Raw genomic sequence first — 26802 nt, 5'->3', positions numbered from 1 at the left:
CATTGCTTGAGCAAATCAGCATATCGCTTGGTGCCTGGTATGCAGCTACTGATTTGGCAAATACTTTTTTCACAGTAGCTATTAGTAAAGACCACCAGAAACAGTTTGTGTTCAGCTGGCAAAGCCAGCGGTATACCTTCACTGTCATACCTCAGGGGTGTATCAACTCTTTACCCCTAAGTCATAATCTTGTCCCCTGGAACTTTGATCATTTCTCCCTCCCACAAGACATCAAACTGGTCCGTTATATTGACAATATCATGTTGATTGAACATACTGAGGAAGAAGTAGCAACTGCTTTAGACTTATTGGTAAGAAATTTGTATGTGTGGGGATAGGAGATAAATCCTACAAAAAACAGGGGCCCTCCAGCTCAGTGAAATTTCTAGGAATCCAGTGGTGTGAGTTATGTTGAGATATCCCTCCTGAGGTAAAGGATAAGCTATTGCATCTGGTCCCTCCTACGACCAAAAAAGAAGCACCACACCTAGTGGGCCACTTTGGAGTTTGGAACAATGTGTTCCTCATTTGTGTGTGCTCCTCCACCCATTTACCGAGTGACCAGAAAAGGTCCTAGCTTTGAGTGGGAACTGGAACAAGATGATGTTTGCAACAGGTTCAAGTTGCTGTGCAAGCTACTCTGCCACTTGGGCCGTAGGATCCAGCAGATCCAATGGTGCTGGAAGTGTCGGTGGCAAGTAGAGATGCTGTCTGCACCCTTTGCAGGCCCTTAGGATTTTGTAGTAAAGCCTTACCATCCTCTACAGACACTACTGTACTTTTGAGAAAACAGCTTTTGGCCTGGTCCTGAGCCTTGGTAGAAAATTGAGGGGTGAAAATGAGATTGGTACCACCCCCTATCACCCCTAGTGATCCACTAGAAAAATTTTTGCTTCCTGTCCTTACGACCTTATGCTCTGCTGGTCTACAGGTCTTAATTTCAAAAGGATGAGTGTTCCTATCAGGAGAAAAAAACAATGATTCCATCGAAGTAGAAGTTAAAACTGCCCCCTGTCCACTTTGGGCTTCTCATGCCTTAGAATCAACAGGCAAAGGAGGGGATTACTGTACCGGCCAGGGTGATTGATCCTGACTATCAAGGGGAAATAGGACTGCAGGTAAAGAAGAGTTTTCCTGGAATACAGGAGATCCCCTAGGGTTTCTCCTAGTTCTACCATGCCCTGTGATTAAAGTCAATGAAAAACTACAACAACCTAATCCATTGGAGACTACCAACAGCCCAGAAACTTCAGGAATGAAGGTTTTGGTCAGCCCACCCAGAGCAGAGAACCACGGCCAGCTGAAGTGCTTGCTGAAGGTAAAGGGACCGTGGAGTGAGTAGTGGAAGAAAGTAGTGATAAGTATGAACTATGACTACATAACCAGTTACAGGAATGAGGGCTGCATGGTAAGAATATTTCCTCCTTGTTTTGTTATGAGTATATCTGCATTTATACATAAAGCAAACATCTTGTTTTCTTCTTATCATATGACGTAAATTGTATTGTTTATGTTATAGTATTTAAGTTATAGGATATCAAGTTTAAGAGTGAATGTTACCTAAGGGCTTGCATCCTATTCTGGAGAGATTTAGTGTGTTTTTGGTTGTATGCAGGACAGTTGAGTATTGTTAGGTGAAATATATGTCTGTTATTGTGTTCTATTTAGAGATTAAGTATGGTTTAAGTTGATTTGTATAGCTGCCATATTGACAAGAGGTGGACTGTAATGGTTAGGTTCAGGTGTCCTCTTAGCCAGGTGATGGTGCCCAGTTGTCTGGTCAGAAAAACCCTGGCCTATCCATTACTGCAAGAATATTTCATGACTAGTTGATTAAACCATGAGGAAGTTGATTGCATCTGTGACAGATTACATCTATGGTTGACTAAGGGCATGCCTTCCACACATAGGATAATCCAGTCAGTTGGGCTTGATTCAATCAATTGAAGACTTTTAATGGGAAAGAAAATTCTCACTCTTTCTTCAGCCAACCAGCCTCTCCTGTAGAGCTTATTGTGGAACCTCATCAGAGTTGGCAGCCTCGCAGGCTACCCTGCTGATTTTGGACTCTTGCATCCCCACAGTTACATGAGACACTTTTATAAATCTCATATTTACAGATATCTCTTGAGGGTTCTGTTTTTCTAGCACTGTGTCTATTACAGGCTCTATTCAGAAAATACCCTGGGCCTGGCGTTTTTATCATTGACATCTCTCCTCCTAGACACTGGAGTGTGATAGTTTGGCTTGGTGAACAAAGCAATACATCACATCAGAGAGCATGGTCCTTCTTTCCCCACAAGTATTCTTTGTTTTCTTTGAGCTGAAGAAAAGTTCAAGCCAACACAAAGCTTTCAAGTCAGAAGAATTAAGTGCCAGGGCAGAAAGCCTGTATTCATGGGTGATGCTATGGAGTGATGAATTCCAGGGAGCAGCTTGCCACAAGACAAAGATGTCTGGCATCCTGCATCTGGCAGGTGTTTCATAAGGGCTGCATGAATTAAGACTCTGTCAAGTGGGCAGTGAGGATGCAGAGGACTTGGGATTTGATTCCATAACGCTTCCTAATGGAAAGTTTTCATGTGGACACTTTGATATACATTCAATTCAACAAGCTGTTGTTGATTATCTATCATGTGTCATGTTAGGCCAGGTCCTGGAGAGAAAAGAAAATGACTGAGTCCAGCCCCAGCCCTAGAGAAGCTGACACTCTAGTGGTGGTGGTAAAAAGGCTGAGGAAGGATACTCATCTTTCTACAACTGTGATAAGTGCTGTCATAGAAGAACAGAGTAAGTGATTTGGGACATAAAGTAGGAATCAAGGAAAAGCCAGGCCTTGACCCAGAAATACCTTTGTCTATTAGCTCTACAGAGCTGCTGACACATTAATTAATGACCTCAAATGTTTCCAACTCACTTATGGAGGGAAAGCACAATCACAGAGTTTAATGTAATAGAGGCTTTTTTATTAAACATCAGAGTTCATCAGTAGATCACCCAATTACAACCTGACCCACATAAGACGCAGATTCTATGCTGGTGTTAGAGTGAGTTCAAATATAGTTCAGTTTCTACAGAGAGCATTGCCTCTCAAACAATATTTTTATTGTCCAAAATAAGAAATGAGTTTCTAGAACCATGTTGGGGTTGCTTGAGCAACCACCCATCAGGATGAAAAATGGAAATAACAAATTTTGAATTAGAGAAAAATATCATAAGGATATTTTTAGATTCACTATTTAAAGTCAACTGCAAGACATTGCTTGATTACTAGAAACTACTAGAATATTTATAAGCAGGGTAAGTTTTACTGTATAGATAAGCAACCTAGTTCAGTGAATATAACTTTTTATGTGAAATTTAAAAAGAAGAAGAAAGAAAGAAAGAAAATGGGACTCAAGCAATTTAGCCAACCTATATTCTTCCTTCCTGAGTACTTTACTAATTTTAGACCATAGTGACCTCTTAAAGACTAAATTGTCTGCAAGTGCTACATTTTTTTTAAAGTCTATAATCTTATCCAGGGGTTCAGAAGCCACATTTGGCTTCCAGTGATGCCCTGGTTTTTCTCCTACTCACCCTTTTGAAGTGCAAAGTCTATATAGTCACTGGCTGGGCCCAAGAATCCAACAGCTCTGACATTATAAAAATTTGATACCTATATCTGGTAATCAACTTCAATGTTGCTAAAAGCTTCCTGCCTTAGTATGACTTTACCCAAGAGGATACAGGATTATCTTGACACCAACCAGCATGGGTCAACCAATAGCGTCAAGCCAAAAATTTACCCCCACTAACTTCAAATAAACTAAAGATAAAAATCAGCAGGTTGTATAAAATTTGACCTGCTTCTGTGGCAAAATGCCCTCTTTCCCTTGGGAAGCATATGTACTTCTTTAAACATTATTTGGAATGACTTAATATAATACAACTGATCAATTCCAGAAGATCAATCCCAGAGAGAATCTGTGCTCAGAATTCCACAGAGGCACAATTTAAAGGGTGGATCATGAGAAAGCATTGCCATTTTCTGAACCAATTCTCTGCTCTGCAATTGAGCTAAAAGCTATCTTCACTTATAAGATGGAAAGGTAACTTGAACTTAATCATCTAAAGGAAGAGAAGTGTGTATTCAGGTGTCCAATGACTCTCAGCATAGACCTAAAATACATAGAGCCCATGTGCACACAAGAAGCATGGTATTTGTTAATGGAAAAAAAAATGGAGTGTACACCCTAATGGTTTCATCACAAAGCTAATAAATGAGCAAATTGTGGTTAAGCTAGGATCAGATGCCTGTTCTCTGTTTCAGTACTATGCTTTCTATTTTCTTGTAAGCCTTAGTTTCTTAACAAAATTACCCTTTCAAAAACTCCAAATTCAATGTGGCTGAACGAAGTAGGAAAATGTTTCTACCTCTGGGAATTGGGAGCAAAGAGCCCTGGGAGAGTAGTGGGCTGGAGTGGGCAGTCGGGAGGGAGAATTAGGGCCAGCCCTGGCTCTGGCCCTACTCCCATCCTAGGAATTCTGTTTTGCCCATTTTTGCCCTTTTATTTTCTCAGATGGCAAGGAAGTATGGCTTTTGGTTTTAAATCAGCTTTCATTTGAGCATGCTGATGTTTGAAGGCCCTATCTGTGACCTTGTAAAAACTTAAGTATAGGTTTATAGCCCTTACAAAGCTGGTTACTTTAAAAGACCCATTTCAGTTCCACAAAGAAGCAGGAATTATTGCAAGGGAGCCTTCGAACAAAAGCTTTTGATAGATAACAGATAATAAAGCAAGATAAAATCTGTGCAAGTGACTGCCCAACTGAGATATTCACCTAAGCATATTCCATTTTCCTTTGCTAGAAGTTCAGAAATTGAAATTATAGTCATGTGGCTATTAATATGATTCCTCTTTAAAAAAAAAGAAGAAGAAAGATTTGGATATACAAAACACAAGGTAACTTAAAGCAAGACTTGCCCAACTGCAGTACTTGGGGACTTGGTGTGCAGTCTCCCTGCTGCCACATGGTATGTGTGCCTCAGTGATACACACCTTCAGGCAAGGAGACAAGGTCCCTCGAAAGCAAAAGGGGATTGAGCAAGACCAAGCTGGGATACTCCAAATCAGACCTGGGGTGCTCCTTCCCAATGACTCATTGAGCTATGTACTCATCAAAACAAGACTAACAGTTTCCATTTTAAAGCTCTTCTCCCTTTTCCATAGCACATTGTATGCACGATCTTCTTTTAGTTTCTCAATCACTGTGCAAATAGGTCAAGTATACACTTCATACTATTATTATGCTTACTTTTCTGCCATGAAAACCAAAGCCAGAAAGACTGTGCCACCAGGGAACTTGTCCAAAATCACATCCAAGATGTGATAGAACAAGAGGCAGAGCCAGATTGCTGTTCCCAGCCTTCTTTCTGGGGAGCGTCCTCAGACTTTGAAATATTGAAAGACATAGACTGCTCTGTCAATAGTAAGTCACCTTAGAAAGGTATCATTGAAACATAGAATTAGTAGATGTACTGATACAGTATCAATAACTAATTTTTTGTTTTATTTTGTCCATCAAAAATACTTGATTTATTCATCTTTTCCCACAATTAGCACTACCCATTAGGCTTTCACTACCTGAAAATAAATATGTGTTTCCCTTCTAGTTTGTATATCTTCAAGCTACTGTCCTTCTAGACAGAAGAACCCTTCACCACTACATTCTTGAAAGAGTGTTTTGCACTCAGCTGCATTCCATTTCACCCACTCCTAAGTCCTCACGGGTTCACTTCCAGCACCACCACTCGGATGGAACTGCTCTCTTAAAAGCATATCACCTTCTAATCACCAAATTGACCTTGCCTTTGGCTGTTCACAGATTACCCACAAAGACTTGGGGTTATATATCAAAAACTTTTGTTCAGAACCCTAAGACATTCACCTTTGGGGTCTAGAGATTGGAACCCCGTGACACCTTCCCTTATCTTCCTATGACAAAAAGTCAGCCCCCTCATTGGATTATCATGGCATTTATGGGTGCCTACATTATGTTTATTATTTGTAACTTGCATCATAGTAATATGTAAATTACTTTGTAAATATAATTTGCCTCTCCTATCAGCAGGGATTGCTCCAGTGAAGGGGTGACTCCATGCCAGGTAAATCACCAGCTCCACTCCCCATTTGGAACCACTGATCAATCTGCTGGAATCTCCCAGAGGCCCTTTGCTTTCTTCTAAGAGCTTTGTGGCTGGTCTTCCCATGCCAGCATTCAACCCTCAGATTAACGCCCCCATGGCTGGGAAGTCCCTGCATCCTCAAGTCAGCTCTAACTAGGTCACACCTTGCTGCCCACAGAGCTCATGGACACAAAGGACCAGCTGCATGCTGGACCCAAGGGGTCTTTCCAAGCTCTGTTGCCTCTTAATTCTGACCTCTATCTCTCTCTCTCTGAGTCATTTCCTGCAGAGACCCACCCCCATGACTTCCATTTTATACCCCCTTCTCCCATAATGACTAGTACCTAGTAGGTACTGAAAGAATAAATCATCTTAATCGGGGGCTCTGATGATTTTCTCAAACATTCCTAGTCTTACTTTTCTTCCTTTCCTCATTCTCCCTTCCTTCCCTCCTTTCTTTTTCTTTTTGTCTTCCTGCCTTCCCCTCTCTCTTTCTCTCTCTTTACTCCCATTTCCGTGTCTCTCTCTTTTCCTTTTCTTTTCGTTTAGTTCTTTACAAATAAATACTTCTCCTGGTGCATATCAAAGCAAAGCAGATATTGGCTGCTTCTTCTTTTTGCTTGGTATCTGTTAAATGCGAACATCCTCCCAAGTCTTGTTCTTCTTCTTGTTCAAACACAGCTAGATAGCCTTTCGTGTTGCCTGCCACTGTTTCCACAAATTTCAGCTCAGTTTGACCTTCAGATTTTGTGACACCTTCCCTAGAAACTGGGCTACTTCTGTGCCACCATCCTTGCGTCTGTGCTCCTTCCTCAGGCTTCAGGATTGGGAAGTGATGGAGAAATAGCCCAAGGACAGTCTAGTGATGTGGAAATCATGGAAGTGAGGAGTATCAAAAGACAAAATGTGCTAAGACTGCTAAATGCTGCAAAGAGGGCTAGAAGATAGTTTCATACTGTATCCATTTGCAACAATAGATTCTACAAAATATAGAATGAAAATAAAATGAGTTTGAAGTATGGATGATTATAGGTGCTCACCAACAGGTGGTTTGTGAGTGATGAGGAGAGCGGAGGGATCACCAGAAGCCAGGAAGAACCCCATTTGTGTTTTGACAGGACTGACAGGTGTCAGGGAACTCCAGGCTGTAGCTGAAAACACTGGCAGGCTGACCTGATTTTTTACAGTGGCACAATTCCAGGTGGGAAAGCAAATGTTTTAGAGGGAAGAAGGTAGATTTTCAGAAATGTTGAAAGGCAACACCAAGAAGGTGACATTTATTAGGGATGAAGGTAAAGTCTTCTGTGTAAGTGGTAAAAATTCATTCGCAACCCGTAAGGAGCAGTGTGTTCTCACCGCTGTGTGAGACAGAGAATATAAAAAGAGCACCAGTTTCCATGCTCACCACCCCCATTTAATAAAGGACAGTAAGAAATCACAGTTTTTCATAGAAAAGAGCCCCAGGTAGGGAATTATCCTGAAATTGTGTCATATGAGGAAAGGTGGGGAAAATTAGAGCATTTAACTTGAAAAAGAGAATCCAAGACCCAACAAGGACTTGGAAGCCATGTGGGAATATCTGAGTGGCTTATAGAAGTTCCAGAAGATATTGTCATTAGGAGCAGGTGGAAACTGCATCAAGGGATTTCAGCACAAGAGAAGGAAGACGTTTCTCACAATTAATGTATCCTCAGGGAGCCTTTGTTTAATTTTCCTGTATGCAGGGCACTAGGCTGTGCCTGGAAAGCAAAGTGAAGTGCTCCAGGCTCTATTCAGGAAGCTCACAGCTGGCAGAGACTGTTGTGAGCACAGATAGTTCCAGTGCACGGTGAGAAGGCCTGTGCCGGAAGCAGATGCAGAGAGCAGGGCACCCAGGAAGACTGAAGTTCAACTTTGCCTACTGGGCGTGGAGTGTACACAGAGCAGGTTGCGCTTGCTTGAAGTGGTAGAGACAGAGGAGGGCCTTGTAGGCCAAGGGAGCACAGAAGCAAATTCATGGGGGTGGGTCTCTGCAGGAAATGACTCAGAGAGAGAGAGATAGAGGTCAGAATTAAGAGGCAACAGAGCTTGGAAAGACCCCTTGGGTCCAGCATGCAGCTGGTCCTTTGTGTCCATGAGCTCTGTGGGCAGCAAGGTGTGACCTAGTTAGAGCTGACTTGAGGATGCAGGGACTTCCCAGCCATGGGGGCGTTAATCTGAGGGTTGAATGCTGGCATGGGAAGACCAGCCACAAAGCTCTTAGAAGAAAGCAAAGGGCCTCTGGGAGATTCCAGCAGATTGATCAGTGGTTCCAAATGGGGAGTGGAGCTGGTGATTTACCTGGCATGGAGTCACCCCTTCACTGGAGCAATCCCTGGCCCCATGCAGGCAAAGCTCATTTAAGATCCACCAAAGACACCATGGAAGAATGCCAGCGTTTATTAGGAAGTGGCTTGGAAAAGTCTTTTAATGCTCCTTCCAATTCTACAATTCCATGACCATTTGTTTGGTTTTGTTTTTAACTTGTCCAAGATGCTCTTCTCTCCCCTAAACAAAGGGTGTCTGAAATTGCATCATCTCCATCTCTCTACCCTCCCTTTCCATGAATATGAGGGAGCATCCATTTCAAGCCTGACATGTCTCCTGTCTCAACTTAAATCCAGTGTGTCTGAAACCAAACACTTAGGTTTTCCTTCCAAATCTCCAGCTCCAGGTCATCTGTGAATCCAGTTTCTGCCACTCATGCTATCATAAACCCAGGCCTTGCTATCCCAAATCTTTCCATTTCCTTGGGCACCCTGACTTTCTCTCCCCAGCCCCATCTACACCCCATTAGTCTCCAGCGCTTGCAAATCCCTTCTCCTTCTGGCATCAGCCCCCTTGCCTCTGCTTTCATGGCAGGCTGTAATCTGTTGTACTGAGTTGGGCCCAGACCACTGCCACAAGCTGCCCATTCTGACCTCGGCCACTCTGGCGTGCCTGTACAGGCTTGTTTATAGCACCCACACCCACCCACCACCGACTCTGCCCTCCTCTTCCACTGCTCCCCACCCCTGACCTGTAGAAAAGCTCACAGGTACAGCCTGCAATCCAAAGTCACTTCTCCTTAGCTAACCACCCAGCATGCCCTGACAGCCCAGCCCATCACTATGACCCTGCCAAATTCTCTACCCAGTTTCTTGTGAATGGATGGCTAGTCCCAGTGCACACTAATTTTCTGTTGTTGAGCACACTTCCCATGCATGTTTAAGCTCCTGAGCCCTATGCTTTCTTTATGGGGGGGTCCATCTCACATGTCATTCCAGACTGGCCCCAGACTTGCCAGCCAGAGGGGGAGCTCTTCTTGGAGCATCTCCTCCATCTACTGGCACGAGCCATCCACTCCTTTGGATCTCCTGAGGATATGACTTGGTTCCATTCTATAAAGGACCTTGAGGATAGTGGTAAACAGAGAATTTGAAGCAGCAGACCATGGATAGGAATCCCCCCACTGGCCACAACAATCGGATAAAATTATCTGATCCCAGTTTCTTCAGTTCTGAAATGGGCATAATAATTCCCAGGCAAAGAATGATATTAGAGAGACAGAGGCTAACAGTCCTAAGGTAGCCAGCCCAACCCAGACTCCAAGAAAGTGCTCATGATATACCCCAGCCTGCCCATGGCACACTCCATGAAGACACTCCCTGATGCCGACTGTGCAGTCCAAAGACAACCACCGAACTTAAAATTCCATGAGCCTTTCTCTGCTTACTCACAAGTTAACTGACAGAAGAAGACAGAAATTTCCATTCTTGATCTTTTAATGACTTCACGTGAACTCAGAAGTAGGCAACAGCAGATAAGAGAAAAAGACAAAGGATACACTGTGAAAATACTGGGCATAGGGATGGGTTGAAGAAATGGGTTAGGATGACTCCCAGGGATGACCCTGGCTCTGGCACCATGGGATCAGCAATTCTATCCTGACCAAAAGGGGGAAAAGAAGTGAAACAAATAAGGTGTCAGTGACTGAGAGAGTTCAAATAGAGTTGAGAGGCTACTCAGGAGGTCACACTTAGGCAAGCTTCAGTTAGACATTGCTACCTACCATAGCCTGCCAAACCCAATCAGGACCATTCCATCCAGTTCTAAAGAACACCAAGGGCATTATATAAGATTCTACAAAGGTTCCATGCACTAGGGTAACTTTCCAGAAACTTACAACCTCTAGATGGGTCCCTGGACCATTCTTGAAATGCAGAGGGCCCAGCCTCTCCAGAACATCACCCAGTTCTATCTCCCTATCCCATATTATTGACAGTTCCTTCCAACATCCAACATGAAAAAGCTAGAATGGGCATAGCCCAAATATACCCCTAAAGAGTGGGAGAAAGATCAAAGGTGATGTTGGAGTTATACAGAGAAATTGGAGTTTAACAAATGAGTATGAGTGCTGAATCATTATATTGATATCTCTTTTAGTCTCCAGTTTCTTAGAGCAGCTAGAAGTAAAAACCTAAAATTGTGGAATTGTAACCCATACTAAACTCTGAAATCTGTTCTACAACTAATTCTTGCAATGTGCTTTGAAGTTTTTTGCTTTTTTGAATATATGCTATTTTTCACACACACACAAAGTTGATTGTGATGATAAAGAAAAATAAATGTAATAAAAAAATGGATTGGCACTCCTAAGCCAGTGGTACAGCTTAATGCCAAGGGAGATCTTGTTAACTATAAACAAATCTGCAGTCAGAAGCAGGCCAGCCTTGGAGGAAAGCTCTGTCTTACTCATTGGACACTGAAAGTGCTTACTATGTCCTAGATAGGAAAAAATCATAGAAGAAAAATCTGTGAGGCATGACTTCAAGAAAATAAACATGAATAGTAATGACAGGCAGACTGAGAAAAGCAGGTTAATTCTGAAGACATTGAGCCTATCACACAGCTTGTGAACTGAAGCAACATGTTTACTCCTTGGAATGTTTCTCCTCTTTAGTTGAGTATTATACTAGCCACAGTTTGGTGGTTACATGGAGCCAATTAATCCCAAGCTTCTGACATTTAATATATATATATATATATTTACTTTTTAAGTGTTAAATCATTCAGTAAGAGTCCAAGCTCATCATAATATTTACTTTGTCTTTGCAGATAAATATAGAGATGTGAAGTAGGGAATTAAATACTGTTTTGCTTTCTTTGCTTCCCCACGTGGGTGGGTTGAATGGGACCTGGTTCATTTCCCAGACTAAACCCATCTGCGCACGGCCCAGGGCCCAGCTTCAAGTTCCCCAGGCAGATGGGCACGAGCCCCTGAAGACCTGGGCTTTGGCTTATGTGGTGGGTGCCCCCTCCCCTCACTGTGGGTGTCCCTCTGACTGTCCACACACCTCAAACACAGCTTGCTCTTCCCCAACATGAAAATGATTGCATTTAAATGTCAGTCCCTAATAGAATGCGATGAAAATGTTCTACATATGTAGTTTCTTCATTACAAAGCCAATCACACAATCGGCTGAGCCCATTCCTGAATAGTGAATTCCACTCCATTCATTGAACAGTGCAGTTAACATCAACACTTTTAAGACAGAAATAAAAGGGGTGGGGAGCTTTTGTGTTCTAAGAAAGAAAACATTCACCTTTGCCAAGATGAAATGTGTAAAAAAGCATAAACGCTGTTTTAAGGAAAATGAAAATTTCAAAGCAATGCTTCAAAACAAGAGAGTTTTTGTTTTTTTACTACATCATTTAAGGTAGGATTTCTTTTGTCAGGGGCAGTAACCAGGCCTTGTTAAACAATGTTCTCTCAGAAAGAAAGAGAAAAATTTTATATATGAATTTGAAATAAACAGCTAAGTTTCTAGATATAATAATATACCATTTATCCAATTTTTTGACCCACCTGAGGGACTCAAAGTTTTATAATAATGCCATTTTTAAGTAACCTCCAGTCATAAGCTTTTTAATTCTGAGCTTTTGTTAATAAAAAAGAGTGGGATTTGTACTACATGAATGAGTTACTTTCAAAATGCTCATTTTCTGATGATCGAAAATAAAATTGGATTTTCTAGAAGTGACATATAAATAGATTGTAATAAAACTCTTAATAGGTCTCTGAAAAGTTTTATGGCCCCTGAATATTTATGCTATCTCTTTGTAATAAAAAAGATATGAGAATCCCATGTAGAAGAAATAACAAATCCATAAAACTCTAGGATATTAGTAGTGATCTGGTGTACAATTACATTTAAAAATGGCTGTTGTCTTCTGACACTCTAGAATACTTGTCACAAATGTTAATGAGCTATTTATCATGTACTAACATTAATTTTCTTTCCCCAGATGCAAAGAGTTTAGCTGAAATGCTCATGAGGTAAGGACAAGACCTAGCATCCAGAATCATGTTTAATAGAACAATTTGAAGATTGCCTTGGTGGTTTCTTTTATTTTAATCATGACAGTCTGAAATCGAAAACACATTTTCTTTTCAATATATAATTTCCATTCATCTTACCAAAATAAACATGTAAGTCCTAATTGGATATATAGATACCCAATGAGCTATTTCTATATATATCATATGTAGCATGCATAGAACCGAGGGAGCTCTATTAATCTAGGAAGAAGGAGGCATATTATACGTAAATGGCTTTGATTTTGCTTCCAATCAAATATACCACCTTTGAAATCAAGACTTCTTGCTGACACAGTTAGCCAAAAGGAAGCCACAAAAAGGAATGCGTTGTGCACTGTGCTTTTCAACAACTAAGCAACAAGCACCTGTTGCCCACCTCCAGAGTGAGTCCCCTTGCCCTTGGCTCTCCCAGCACATGCACAGCCCTCCTTAGGGCATCCCCTGACTTTTGCTGCAGTACCTATTGACTGACAGATTCTGCAGGTTCTAGCCTGCATACTTTGCAGTCATGTTAGGAGTAACCAGTGTGGAGTGGCTTAGTTCTTAATTGTTGAATAGATGAATGAATAATGGTTGTCAAATAATGAAGTGAGTGATGACAGCTGCAGAAGACAGCCGTGCACCCTTCGCTTGCGGTAGGCAGATGTGAAGAGAAAAGCAGATTCCTTTGATGTCCTCAAACTCTATCTGCTATCCAGCCCCCTTCCTTCCAGTACTCATTTTCCTTCTGCTGTCCTGTCTCCTTCTTCAAACTGAAGTACCCCTGTATTAGTCATTTCCACATACAGATTAATTGTTGGCTACCTCACCCATATATTTGCATTTTGAAACCTTTTCTATGCGATGATACAACAAAATGTGAATGAAGGATATTTAGAATCTAGGAGACAGGCAAGGGAAATATGAGGGGCCATGATGGTGACCTTGATGCTGTCATTTTAGGCCTGGGAAGGTGTGGGAAGAAGATGGGGGGATATAAGTTCTCTCCCCAACCCCACACCCACCCTCAGTTGACTTTTGCTTCCCCCACCCCATCTTTGCATGTAAAATTAGAACTCGTATTTTTCACAGAGGAGCCCATGCCCCAAATCACCAGCGTCTTTGAAAACTGAAGGCACAGGTCAAATACCATTGGTGCTAAGAATACATTTCCCACAGATGTGCTGGGTTGGCCATATTGTGTCTTAAAACAATTTGTTGTGGCTAAGGGATGTGGAAATATTTAGCATGAGAAATTAGGGTGAGCCCTGGTGCCATTTGCTGAGATTAGGAAGACAGAGGCAGGGTTACCAGCTCTTTTTTTTTTTCTGGAAGTGGGCAATGGAAAGATAAGTTTTGGCCATTGTGAATTTGGAAGGCTTTCTAGGCATCCACCGGAGGTGGATCAATAGACAGTTGGAAATAGGAGTTTGGAAGTAAGAAGAGAGGCAAAGATATGCAAACAGCTGCAAAATGTCTTTGTAATGCATATCCAATCACACTAAATCAGACTTGTATCAGACACTATGTGGAATGCCTTAAGTGTAAGCTTTTATGAAAGTGTGTGTGTGTTTGTTAAGCAAGTGTTAGGACAACTTTGTGCTCACATGCAAGGCAGACATCTGATTATGTGTGAAAATGTGTGCAGTAGGCCTTATGATAAAACATCTAGAAAACAATAGACAAGCTAGACTTCCTCTATTTGTAGTAACTGATCTGCTAACTGAAGTGGTTTTTCTCATGAAAAATATGAATTAGTTGAAGGCATTTAAAAATCAGGAGATTTCATGGTATGCTTTGGTTTTCTGACTTGTCTAGAAAATGTCCTGGCCACACTGGGCACATTATAAGGTTTGCCTGTAGCCAAGTGCAGTCCCCCCTAGAGATGCCTTTTGCCCACCAGGGTAACCCTCTTCCCCACCTCGCCACCAACCCATCCCCACCTAAACCATACACCATGCCTCTGCCCAGATTTTCTGACATATGCAACATTGGCCTAGTTATCGTTTGGGTATTCTCTGGACATTCTGAAGCTCATCCCTGCCCCTTCTTATTAGCCACAGAGCAAGACCTGAGTGCTTCCTCTTCATTAATAGAGCAATTACTGTGGTTGAAAGACCACCTGTGGACAAGAGCAAGCATTAATCATGGTGTTTCCAGATGTCAATCGCCAACATGAAATTAGGAACATTAAAACCAGCAATTACTACCACTTAAGATGGTTAAGGTGGTTTTCCTCTCAAAGGTGAAAGTGACTGAAAATGAAGAGAATTTCCAAGTTCCTCAAATTGGTGAACTTACCTAGGATTAGCTAAGAGGTAAAAGCAATGCTTTTAATCATGAACACTCAGTTCGTACTGAGCTTTGCAGGTTAATGGTCCATTCAAAAGAAGACCTCATCACCCACCTGGCCACCCTAGTACCAAGCCTATTTTGGCCATGACAGGACCACTGGTATCTGTGGGGGTCCAGGGAAGAGTATGAATTTCCGCCCCTGATCTTTCCCTGATCTGGAAAGCTGAGAATTAGGAGGTTTCATGGGAAGAACAGAGAACCAGAAGGTCTAGTTCCAGGCTGAATGCTGCCAGCAGCCAGGCTTATGATCTTGGACAAGGCACTTTGCCTCTGGGTCCGACTTGCCCCAGCCAAAAACAAGAGGGTCAGATTAGACAGCAATTCAAAATTCTCCCTAGCTTTATACTTTGTGATCGACGTGAGTGTCACATTGATCTTTCTACCGTGTTCCAAAAAGAAGCATCTGCGTAATTCAATAACATCTGGCCCCAGGGCCAGCCGTGCAGATGCCCCTAAAGACCAGAGGCTCTGCCACACAGCACCCTCACCCAAGGCTGCCTTCATGCTTCCAGATATCCATCCTCCTTGCCCAAGGAAACCATCCCAGAGAAGAGGGAAGAGAAGCTCCACCCATGGTGCCCAAAGAGAAAGGATTTTCTTTTTGTGTATTTAGGCAGGAATTATTTATAAACAAAACAAAACATATAGACCTCCAAAGAGGTTGCTGTAAAGCACTAACCATGTTTAATGTCCAACAGTGAGTATCAGTGAAAGAGAAAGCAAACTAAAGCAAGGTCCAAATTGAGACTTTAAATTGGTTTAGCTTCTTGATGTTCAAATTACATACACATAGTTAAAAAAAAACATACCCACCAAAGCATTATAAGAAGTTATACTGCTGATAGCACAACAGTTATTTTATGCATAAAGAATGAAGAATGTTTGTACAGTATTTGGGGCAGGAAGAGCTGTGCAGACCTCTTGATGTTTTTTCCTCTCCCTCTTTTACGGAAATACTCAGATGCTGAAGAGTTGTAGCAGCTGCAGGTAACTAATTGGCTGGTCTGGGAAATACTGCCTCCTGTCACCCAACCTCAACCCTCACTGTCCCTCCATTTTAATTAAGCAACTAGATGGCAAGTGGTGGATGGAAAAGTACATTTCAATAATATATTTAGTGTGGCCTTATATCATATGAAAGATGCAACTGTGCTTGCACAGTAAAAACATTACGAATCTCCAGGTCACAAATGAGGTTTCTTCAAAGCCCTTTTTATTATAAGGCTTGCTGCTGTTCTAATGATCAGCTATGATAACTTTGAGACTCAGCCTTCATAAAGCAACAGATGTCAAATATGGTAGTAACTGTTGATATAATGAAAGAATTTAGAAGTGACCTAAAAAATCTTTCACTATTGCCCCAAAGTAAAGTCGTTTGGGGACAGGTCATTCAGCTAACAAAACTACCCCCAAAATAACATGATTTATTTAGCCATCTTTGGAAAATATTTATTGTGCCAGATACCCTTTTGTTTTCTGGGGATAGACAGGGGACAGAACAGATGAAAATAACCCTTGTGGAGCTTATATACTCCACTGAGAGAGACAGATACTGAGTAAGATAAATATAAGCTAGGAAGCAATAAGGGGTAAGGAAATAAAGCAGAGCCTGGGGCAAGGAAGCAGGCAGAGTTCTCACTGCATGGGCAGCCTGACTCCTTTGATAAGCAGGAATCTGAGTCTAGTCCTCAGGGGAGGGAGGCAGCCAGCCAGGGGCACTGAGGGGTAGGGGCAGTGTGTTCTAAGCAAAGGGGATGACGAGTGTATAACTGGTGGAGGAACAATTTGCTCCTGAACTGGCGGCTGAGCGGGCACTTGCCTGGCTTGCCCCTGCAGGGCCATTGTAACTTGCTGTCCTTGGAGCAGAAGATGGAGTTCACCTCCAGCTTTCACTGCCCTCGTTTATCAAGCTTAATTGTACTCTGAATCTTTGTGCCAGTTGCAGCGGTTCACGGCAGTTGTTTAGCTCCTTCCTGTGTGGATATGACAGCGTAGGGCTCCTTGTTATTTCAGTATAGCTTGTCCTGCATGTGCAGAGCGGGTTAGCAGAGCGACCGCTGGCTGCCTTGTAACGTTGTGGTGAGCAGAAGGAACGAGCTTACAGATCTATTTTTGGTGTGAGGACAGGGCTCAGGTCCCTGGTGACATTTCTAAGCAGATCATTCTGATATTCGCAGAGGAGAAGTACCCCGTATGTTTTTGTGGAAATAAACCTTGTCTAAGTGATGGCATAAAGACCAGGCTCCCAAGTCACCACAGATGCTTTCTACTTTGGTACAAGTATGTGAATCTTTGTCTGCTTAGCTGTGTTGGTTTGAAAACCACAAACGAAGTAAGAAGTTAGTTGAGTTGGTAACTTTTGAGAAAATATAGACCAGGTGAAGAATTCGGGTCAACACATTTGAGTTTGGGCTCTGAACATAACTATCGTGTTTTCGCTCTATAGCCCAGTTACATGTCCTTTGGCCAAGAAATCTGATTCAAGAACGAGTCCGAAGTCGGAATGCTTCACCTTTCAGAAGTTGTCTTTTCCTTGGGTTTTTCTCTTTATGCTCATCTGAAGGGGGGGGGGGCATTATAAAATAGGCTGAATGCTAACATGGACTCCCACAAGCCAGCGTCTAAGGGGGTTCCTCAGTGAGCCTGAGCTTTGTCTGGGTGACCTTGCATCAGCCACATTGCCTGGCAGGTTCAAGGGTGCATTCACACAGAGGCAGAGCCTGGGGCCCTAGTGAACCCCTTTTTAGGATGGCAAAGCCTGTGAGGTGTCACATGGAAGGGTTCAGGAAGCCTTCTCAAAACTTCGCTTTTTTTCACAACTTCTTCTCTTGATGAGCTTATGGCTTAACAAAGCAAAAAAAGAAAAAAAAAAAAACTTCACTTTTGACAATTGTTGAATTGAATTTATGAATGTCATAGATTAACACCTTGATTGAATTGTCCAAATGGCAGTTGCTTGCATTTTTAAGCGTGTTTTGATAAACATTGTTTTAAATTCTACAAAATTCTTCCAGTTCTATAGACCGAACAGCCATCCTTCTAATGTGCATTAAGGCCTTTACTGACTCTGGTCATTTTTCTGCAATGTGGAGCGTTTTTTTTTTTTTTCTTACTGCAGGCTGTAACTGAATATGATGATGTAATGCAGTTTTGCTAGCTATTTTCATTTATTTTTGGAAGATAGTTCACTCAGAGTAATTTTCTGGTACACAAATTTTGAGATAAAATTATTGTAGTAATTGCTTTTTTTTTTCTATTCTGATATGTAGTTTCCATTAAGAGAACTAAACCAATGTCAGGGAAGCTAACAAGGTTTATGATTTGCTAATAGAACAAAGACAAAATCGCCCCAGATTTAAATACAAATCCATCAGTGGATGCCCACCCAGTGAAAAGGTGCTGCACACATTTTCTCCTTTATTATCATCAGAATATCTCATATCCAACAAACAGAAATATTGTTGGTTAAACCACTTTTTAATCAGTCTTATTTAGTTTTTGCGCAAGAAATGGGAAATTTTCAAAGGTTCTGTTGGTAGACAGAACCAGTCTTTATTAACAATCTGTATTTTCTGGGCCTCTCCCCTGTTGGCTGAAATAATATTAATAAATATTATTTGCATGAAGGAAAACATTTCATATCATAAATGCTTGTCCCACTCCCCTCTCCACAGGCATTTGTATAATTAGACAATAAACCAAGGTGTTTTACAAGCAAACGATGGCATGACATAATATTGAACTGGATTTGTTAATGCATCTCCCCTATTTTGATCTCAGTAAGAATACCCGGACTTCAGATACCCTGAGCAAACAACAGCAGACCCTGAGAATGCACATCGACATCCCCCGAGCTCAGCTTCTGATTGAAGAGAGAGACACGATGGAGACCATTGGTAAGCTGTCCTGTTTTTCTGTCTTGCACATTGTGGTTGCCATAATGATGCCCTCTCAGCCCAATCCTGGGCCCGTGGGAAGTATTAGCTAGAAGATGTCTTGAAACTACTAAGAGCACAGAAGTGAGAAGGTAAAGGATAGGCACTGAGGAGAATAATGGGTACCAGCACATATGGGGAAAATTGACACTCACATGCCTCAAAGGTAAGCTGGGATAGGGATTCCCAATTCTGACCTGTACTCGGTCCTTCTTTGGGAGGGCAGGGGGGTGGCAGATGGAGGGCATTGGCACCGCTCCAAAACATCAATGCTCGATGCTTATAATCAGATGACCTGAAACAGTTGTGCTCTGAAGTACCCAGATGGAAATTCACTCTATGCCTGACTCATGGATTTATTAAGGCCAGCCTATGTTAAAGAAAACGCTTAAACTCTACTCAGCAGTTAGACAAGCAAACATCTTGGCATTGTTTCCTTGGTGCCCACACCAACATCCTGGCCCTGTTTCCTCAGCACGGCTTTGGGATACACCCAACTCCCTCATTTTGCAGTTGGAGAACAGATACCCAGAGCGGTTTAATGACTTGTTCCCCTAAAACCTGTTGTCTTAACTCTTTCAATTTCCTTTCTACTCTAAGCCCACTGCTCATATGGTCTGCCTATATGGTTCTCTTTATCCCAGAATTAAAGACTTCCTACTTCCCATTGCAGTGATAATCAGAAGAATGCTTACTAAGGGCTCTGTAAATGCCACGTACTTTTCTAAACACTTGATGTGCATTATTTAATTTCACCCTCCCAATGAACAGAGGATCAGAGAGGCTCTGTAACTTGCCAAGGACACACGGACACTGAACAGAATGAGTCCCGCCCCCCCCCCCCCCAACAGCCTGCTCGGTGTCCCTGTGCTCGGCCACCCTGACCTCCACCTTCCATGATAGAGCCATGGCCACCTGCTTCCTTGTCCGCAGGCTCCTTCCAGAATCCCTTGCCTTAGGAGCTTTCCAGCATCCATGGAAACAGACTCTGAAGCAGGTTCCTGAGGCCGCCTCTTGTCACTTGCCAAACTCAGACCTATGTTTGTTTTGGGAGATGTTTGCTGGCGCTCCTGTCCCAGGACACTCCCCTCTCCTGTGATCTGGATAAAACTGCCCAGCTCCCAGCATGTCCCCAGCTTCCCCCTAAGGGAAGGCAGTAGGAAGAGGCTGGGCAGCAGTGCAGTAGCCCAATCCCCTCCCTGCAGCGTGTCTTACCTAAACAGTGTTCTCCTGGGGCATCAGGCGCCCACCACCTGGGCCGGTGCTGCCCTTGCTGGCTGCACGGCTGGCCCAGGCCCAGGCGCTTAGAGAAGGGCCGATCGCGTCAGATGTGTTACTCAGACAGCCACCTCCAGGGACATCTGTCCCACATTGTTCGAGGAGGCACTGCTTGTCCTAAAATGCACACACTTTTATTAGCTTGGCTCAGATCAGAATAAGGTCCTAAGGTTGGCTTTTGATTATGTTTTTCTTTTCAGTAGCACAAATGGGATGTCTTATTTCACGCCCTTGACTGGACATGCAAAAAATGTCCCTTGAAACATCGGTTAGAAAATCAAAATGTAATTTCTTTGACCTTATGATATGATCATGGCATTTGCTAGATATTCCCCTGTAGATGGGAGAGTAATTCTACATGTGGCTGCTAAAATTGACAGTTGGAGGGTGCACGCGTGGTTTGGTGGTAGAATGCTCACCTTCCCTGCAGGAGACCCAGGCTCGATTCCTGAACCACACACGCCCAAAAACAAAAATTGTAAACTAGACAGTTGGACAGATCCTGTGAGTGTAACTCACCGCTAGTAGCTAGTCATTGCTGGGTTCATGGCGGACAAAGGTCTGCCCGTCGCTTCTCTGCGTAGTGAGGACCCTCAGACAGAGGCATCCCGCTGCAAGCAGGGTCGTTCCTCACCAGGCCTCGTTTACCTCCGGGGGATACTTGGCAGTGGGTCGATGGCATTTTCTAATTATCAGGGAAGTAGAAATGTGATGCTTGAAAACGCTCTGGGCTTGTGATGAGAAAAATCCAATATTAGAGTGCTGTTCATTCTTAGCCAGTATAAATGGTTGCTTCACAGACTGACAGGCACCTGAAATTTCCGGGCAAAGTCTGTAACCCAGCCCTGCAGATAACCTGCAGTGGACAGGGGCAGGATGTCAGAAACCGCAGCTCATCAACTCTATACCCGGAAAACCAACATCAGTGTCGGGGCTCTGGTCCCAGGTCAGCCCCCATCACTGTAGAAAGGAGACCCCAGTCGAGTCGTGGAGGGAAGGACTGCCCTGGGGGTCGTCCTCCAAACTGTACCGCCGGCCCTGGGAGTGGAGCAGAAACCTTGGCAGTCCTTCCTCCGCTTCCCTGCCAAGAAATTGTATTCTAACTTCAAGAGGCTTTCCTTTCCTGCCAGAGCCTGAGGAATTGGATTTTGTAAGGTTCATTCTGTTCAGAGCCTTTTTGGGGCACAGATGCTAGTTGTATCATTTATGACTTTCCCTGTTCGTATCCTGGTACCAAGGCAAATGGTAGCCTGCTCCCGGCTGGCTGATAAAGTCACATGAGCATCATCCCAGGCTGCAATCTTTGGAAATTTATTAAAAATCTGCCTGTCCTGGGGGTGCAGGGGTAGCTCAGTGGTATAGTTCTCCCCTGCCATGCGGGAGACCCGGGTTCAAGTCCCGGCCCATGCATTCCCCCACCCCACCTCATCCCCCCAAAAATCAGCAAATGGTGCTGCATTAATGGAATAGTCATCTGGGAAAAAGAATGAAATATGACCCACACCATGCCACATACAAAAAAAAAATTCTGTCTATTCTAAAGAAAGTATCCCTTGGAGTAAAAATAAAAACTCATAAGTAAAGTGAGAAAAGTATCACAAACATAGCCACGAAAATCTTGACACAAGCAAATTACGACACAAGCCCAGCCAGCTGCTCATTCTCCAAACACTAAAATGTTCAGAATTAGTCGGAATCCACTTTCCAGCTTAGCTAACCTTCAAGTGCCTGTGCCAATAGGACTTTGGAAATCCGTAAGTGAGTCATTTTGGAAGTCAGTTAGAGGATGCCACAGAGTAATTAAAGCTCAAAAGAGGTCGGAAGAAAAGGAGCACACCTCGAATCCTTTCAAATAGAGGAATCGATAAGCCCTGAGGACTGCTTTTCTCCTTTCCACCTCCTGCCCCCAACATTTCCCAAGTCCATTGTGAAAGAAAAGCCCAGTAAGGAGGCTGCGTGGGTGTTTTCCAGTGCTGCAAACCCATCTTTCAGCAGCCCAAAGGACCCTTTTTAAATGGCATCCCATCACCAGGTGCTGCTGGCTTCATTGATGATGTCTCAGGTGAGCTTAGAAAAATCCATGAATCCATACCTGCTGTATCATATGGGCTGCGAGCATAGCCAGCTTCTCCAAATCAATGTTTGTTTAATGCCATAGAAAACTGCGCCCCAAGGTTGAGGAGCGTGTTGATGAGTCAGGCTAACTCCTGCCCCAGAAGCCAACCCCAGAGGACAATGTAGAGTAATTCTAGAGACAGGGTTTGAATTTCCCCTTGCTTTTAGTTGCTTTCAATGAGATCAGTAGTCATAGCAGTGGTACTATTAAGGAAGAGAAAGCGGAGTTGTTTAGGTTCTGCTCTTGCTTTCGGTTTGGTTGGGTTTTTGCAGATCTGGGCTTGGGAACACAGCGTTGACGGGGTTTGGTGTTCTGCGTCCCGCTGCTTTGCAGATGACCGCTCCACGGTCCTGCTGACTGACGCTGACTTTGGAGAGGCGGCCAAGCAGAAGTCTCTGACCGTGACCCATACGGTCCACTACCAGTCGGTGTCGCAGGCCACGGGGCCGTTGGTGGACGTGTCGGATGCCCGGCCAGGAACGAGTGAGTGATCACCAACACTTACAGTGGCGCTCGGCGTTACTGATGCTGGAAATACGCGAATATTCTTGTCTGCCAAATGAAAACTGGGGGCTTTGGGGCCCTGAGAAGCAATTAGGTCTGATGAAATCTTCACTTGCAATATAGAGTTTCCATTGTCTGCTTTTAGCTGTTATAAAAGCACAACAGTTGAAGCCACTAGCTCTCAGCATTGTTTCCTATGGGAAGTGTTAGAAGTTTTAGCTCACGTTACCTTATTATTTTTATCTAGACCACACAGGAGAAGGGGAAGGTGTTTAGCGTTAGTGTGCACGTAGTATACACCAAGTTAGAAGGATGCGTCATCTCTCTTTCCTTTGCAGTAACCCTGAGAGGCACCTACTTGTAAAGCAGATATAATAGCCCCTATTTTACAGATGAGAAAACTGAGTTTCAGCAAGTTTAGTTAACCAGCTCAACGTTGCACAATGAGTACTCAAACCAAGATGCAGCTTGAGGTTGTCTGTCTTCAAAACTTATGCTTTCCTCCCAAACAAACTGAGAAAAATTACAATTCTAGCTAATCCAGGGATTATGTTGGGTTTAACTGTTATTTACATTCATAATACATGGAAATTGATTACTTCAATGAAGTTAAACTCCTTAATCTGTATCTAGAGCCTGCTAATTAGGTATTCTTGTTTTTTCCTAATTGAAAGTGCTCCTGAATCTCTTTAAAGACTGAGAAATTGGTGTCCCATTTATTTACTTTTGGAAAGCTTTGTTGTTAACTTTTAAGTCTCTAATCCCCCTCTGCAAAAATTTACCTTCTTAGAGTTATGCTTTATAATTAGCAAAACAAACAGTATAATAATATTAATATTGTAATATTAATGCTTGGTAATTTAAATTAAAAAGAAGTTATTCTTCGTAAATTCTCTCTAAATTGTGAAACATTGTGAAAGGCACGGAACTTGAGCAAATGGCTGATAATTGAATATCACTGTGCTATATGAGAAAAGTTTTAACAGTTACAGAAATTCATTTTAAAAATCGTTTTAAAGACCATCCTAGAAGAGTCTTTTTTTTCTATCCTCTCCCCCCTTCCTTCTTCGATCACAGCACATTCTGGAGTCATGAATGGGATGTAGGTGAGACAGTGGCTCCCAGCATTTTGAGTTCATCAGAATCATGCAGGGTGCCTGTTTAAAAGGCCTATTCTTTGGGGTCCCCTCTGGAGAGTCTGGTCCAGGTGGTCTAGGGCGGGGGTGCCAGGAATCTGCCTGGGTGCAGGCATCCCAGGTGACCCTACAGGAAATTGTCTGTGACCCCTCATTGAGAAACTTCCTGATGTGGTGCAGCTTCAGGAAGTGCGGGAGGCCGGTTCATCGTCACCACTGCACTTCGGGGCACTAGAACTGAAGCTCCCCGGGCTTGCCCCGTTCATGGCACCACCAGAGAACTAGCAGCAGGCACTTTTGCCTCCCTTTCAGTGTTCAGTTAGCAAAGAAATGCACACAGACTAGCAGTAAACGGTTACGAAAAGCACCGGGAACCCTCCAGCTGCATCATCAGCCCCAGAATAATGAGGGAGTTGATCTGACGCCACTTAAACTATCAACAGAGACATGAATCTGAGTCACAAACGCAATCTGTGACTTCCGAGCAGAACGTGAAAGGTGAGTGTCAGGCAGGACACAGATGGGTGGCACATGCCTCTCACTGCTGTCAAATGGCAGGCGTGCCTGGGAGACTTCCGAGCTTCATTCGGCATTCAAAAATATTTCTTAAGGATTTACTTTCCCTGTGGCCCATTGCTTGGCGATGGGGGTGCCTCATAAGTATGCTTACTTTGCTGGGTGGAGGTGGGGGGCTGTGAGGCTGACATTAAACAAGTAAATACATTTTTTATTTATCGGTATTGGGAAAACAATAGGGCCAGTATGCTGTGATGTTAAGTAAATGGGTGTGTGGGGCAGAGGGAAGGGGATCCTCGGGATGTGGTTGTTTGGGAGTGCTCTGCTGAGGAGAAAGCCTGAACTGAAATCAGGCAGCCAGCCTGCTGGGGTGGGAAGGGCGAGAGCAAACCTTGAGGTGGCTGTGCAATGCCAAGAGTGACAGGGAGAGTGGGGCCGACCGGCCGGGAGAAGTAGCTGACCAGGAGAAGTAGCTGGCCGGATCTTGTTGAGGGACCTGGTACGCAGGGGTCACCCATTTGACGGGCTGCTATCCCCGGGGGGTTAGCGTGATGATCATATCACAGCTCACAGACCAACCTTACCTTCATTTATGATGAACTTCCTTAAATAATATATATTAACATTAGGTAAATCTATTCTATTCCATGGATCAGTGTATGGTTCAAAACAAACAAACAAAAATTGAGGGTATTCATTTAGCATCTTCAGAACACACTGCATTAGTGAGAGGTCTTTTGTTGTTGTTGTTAAATATTCTCCCAAACCACAATGTAAGAGAACAAGCACATTCCACTTTTTCTGCAGAATTAGAGATGGCAGGTGGTTGGCCACACACATGCCCACAGGAAACTGAAACCATGAGCTTTCTGAAGCCCAGCTCAGCCCTCTGGCTTCTTGGACCCCAGGGCTTGCTGCTTCTGCCCAAGGGTTACATTACCTTAATCCCATGAAGCACATATCTCTCTTCTCCCTGCGGTTTGGAGTATATATATAGATTCATCTATAGCTCTCTTTTCTCAGCTGCACCAAGCATTATTTTCCTATTCTGCTAGGACAGTGTGGTTGTTATAGGAATTATTTATTTTAGGAATAACAACTAAAATACATTGTTTGCACACTGGGATGACTGGATTGTAGAAGTTATGTTTCCAAATATTTTATTAGCTTGCCATAGAGCAGCAATAAATTCTTAGGAGGATGGGAGAAATTGCAACCATTTGCCATTTATCTCTTTCGCTGTGCGAAAACACATCCCCTGGCTGTGTTGCTGCTCTCCTTCCTTCTGTCTCACCTGTGGGATTATGAGTTTTGTAAGATGGGATCTGTCCTTCATGTCTCTATTCTCAGCACCAAAAACAGTGTACTAATCACAGTAGGCATTCAGCAAATATGTTTACCATACTGAATGGCTATCAAATTCTCGAATCAGAATCTATGGGGATGAGAAAGAAAGGAGGTATAGAAGCTTAAGTGTAGGACATAGGCAATCAGTTTAATCCCTCTTTCTTTGTTCTCCATTGCTTCAGACATCTAACAAGCTGGGCAGCTGTCCTCACCCAGTTCGAGGTGTCTCTTTTCATGTTACGTAGTCTTAGCCCACCACACTTTGCAGATACCAATGAGCTCATTACCTGCCTATGAGAATGTAAATCAACCTTCTTACTTAGAAATTGGGCACGGATGTGAAGAAATATGAAAGGATGAGTATTAGCCTTGACCTGTGTTGTTGTTATTATATTTACCTGGAAAGAATTCAATTATTCATTCATTCATTCATGCAAAGAGAACTTACCAAGCACCCATTAAATAAACACTTAACGCTGAACTGGGGAATGAATAAGACAGAGCCATTGCCCTCCTTTCTCTACTAGTCAACTTCTGTCTGAATCACACGAGTTTTCCAGTAACTTTTTATGATTTTTAATTAGTTTTTTTCCTCTCAAATCTCTAAATTGGTCAATTTCCTCTAAATTTATCACTTCACCAAATCTCCTGACCAACATCTTCCCCATAAACTCAGGGTATGCTCCATCCCTTACCAGGTGTTTATCACTAGAGAATCCTAGGTAAAATAGCACAATTGACCAGACTATCCCCATCTGCCCGGCATGTTCTACCACATCAGTCTCATCCAAGTCTCGCCCAGCTCTGAAGATGAGAAGTGTCACTGCCCCAGTTGCAGTGAGAAAGGAGACAGGCACATCAGATCAGTCACTCAGCCAGGGCTGACTTCAACACCCCTGCTGTCAACCCCTTTAGATTGCCTGCAAGTCACAGTCATGTTACACAAAGGAAGTGTAGGGACTGAAAAATGGACTTCAAAGTTGTGTTAAATAAGAAGTGCTTACCAGCATAGATTTAATATGGTTGGGACGTTGAAAAAAATACACACCCCAGTACTCTGGGATAGTTCATAGGTGAAGCATGTCCAG

At 43.1% G+C, this 26802-nt stretch overlaps 1 protein-coding gene and 1 long non-coding RNA gene across 2 annotated transcripts in view; one reads left to right on the top strand and one right to left on the bottom strand.

The window, feature by feature from the left end:
* The window catches only part of DSCAM (DS cell adhesion molecule), a 696179-nt gene that overhangs the window by 647991 nt on the left and 21386 nt on the right, over nt 1–26802 (top strand). Inside the window, exons 27-29 of the mRNA XM_077118949.1 lie at nt 12476–12506; nt 18663–18778; nt 22545–22694. Coding sequence (XP_076975064.1) covers nt 12476–12506; nt 18663–18778; nt 22545–22694 — 297 coding nt within the window. The remainder of the gene's footprint in view (nt 1–12475; nt 12507–18662; nt 18779–22544; nt 22695–26802) is intronic.
* LOC143648663 (uncharacterized) overlaps nt 1–26802 on the bottom strand; it is a 45360-nt gene that overhangs the window by 9000 nt on the left and 9558 nt on the right. The gene's annotated exons all lie outside the window — the stretch shown is intronic.

Source organism: Tamandua tetradactyla, chromosome 10, assembly GCF_023851605.1.
Source record: "Tamandua tetradactyla isolate mTamTet1 chromosome 10, mTamTet1.pri, whole genome shotgun sequence".
NCBI classification, from domain to species: Eukaryota; Metazoa; Chordata; class Mammalia; order Pilosa; family Myrmecophagidae; genus Tamandua; species Tamandua tetradactyla.
Note: the sequence above shows the minus strand (reverse complement) of the source record. Positions and strands in the feature narration are given on the sequence as shown.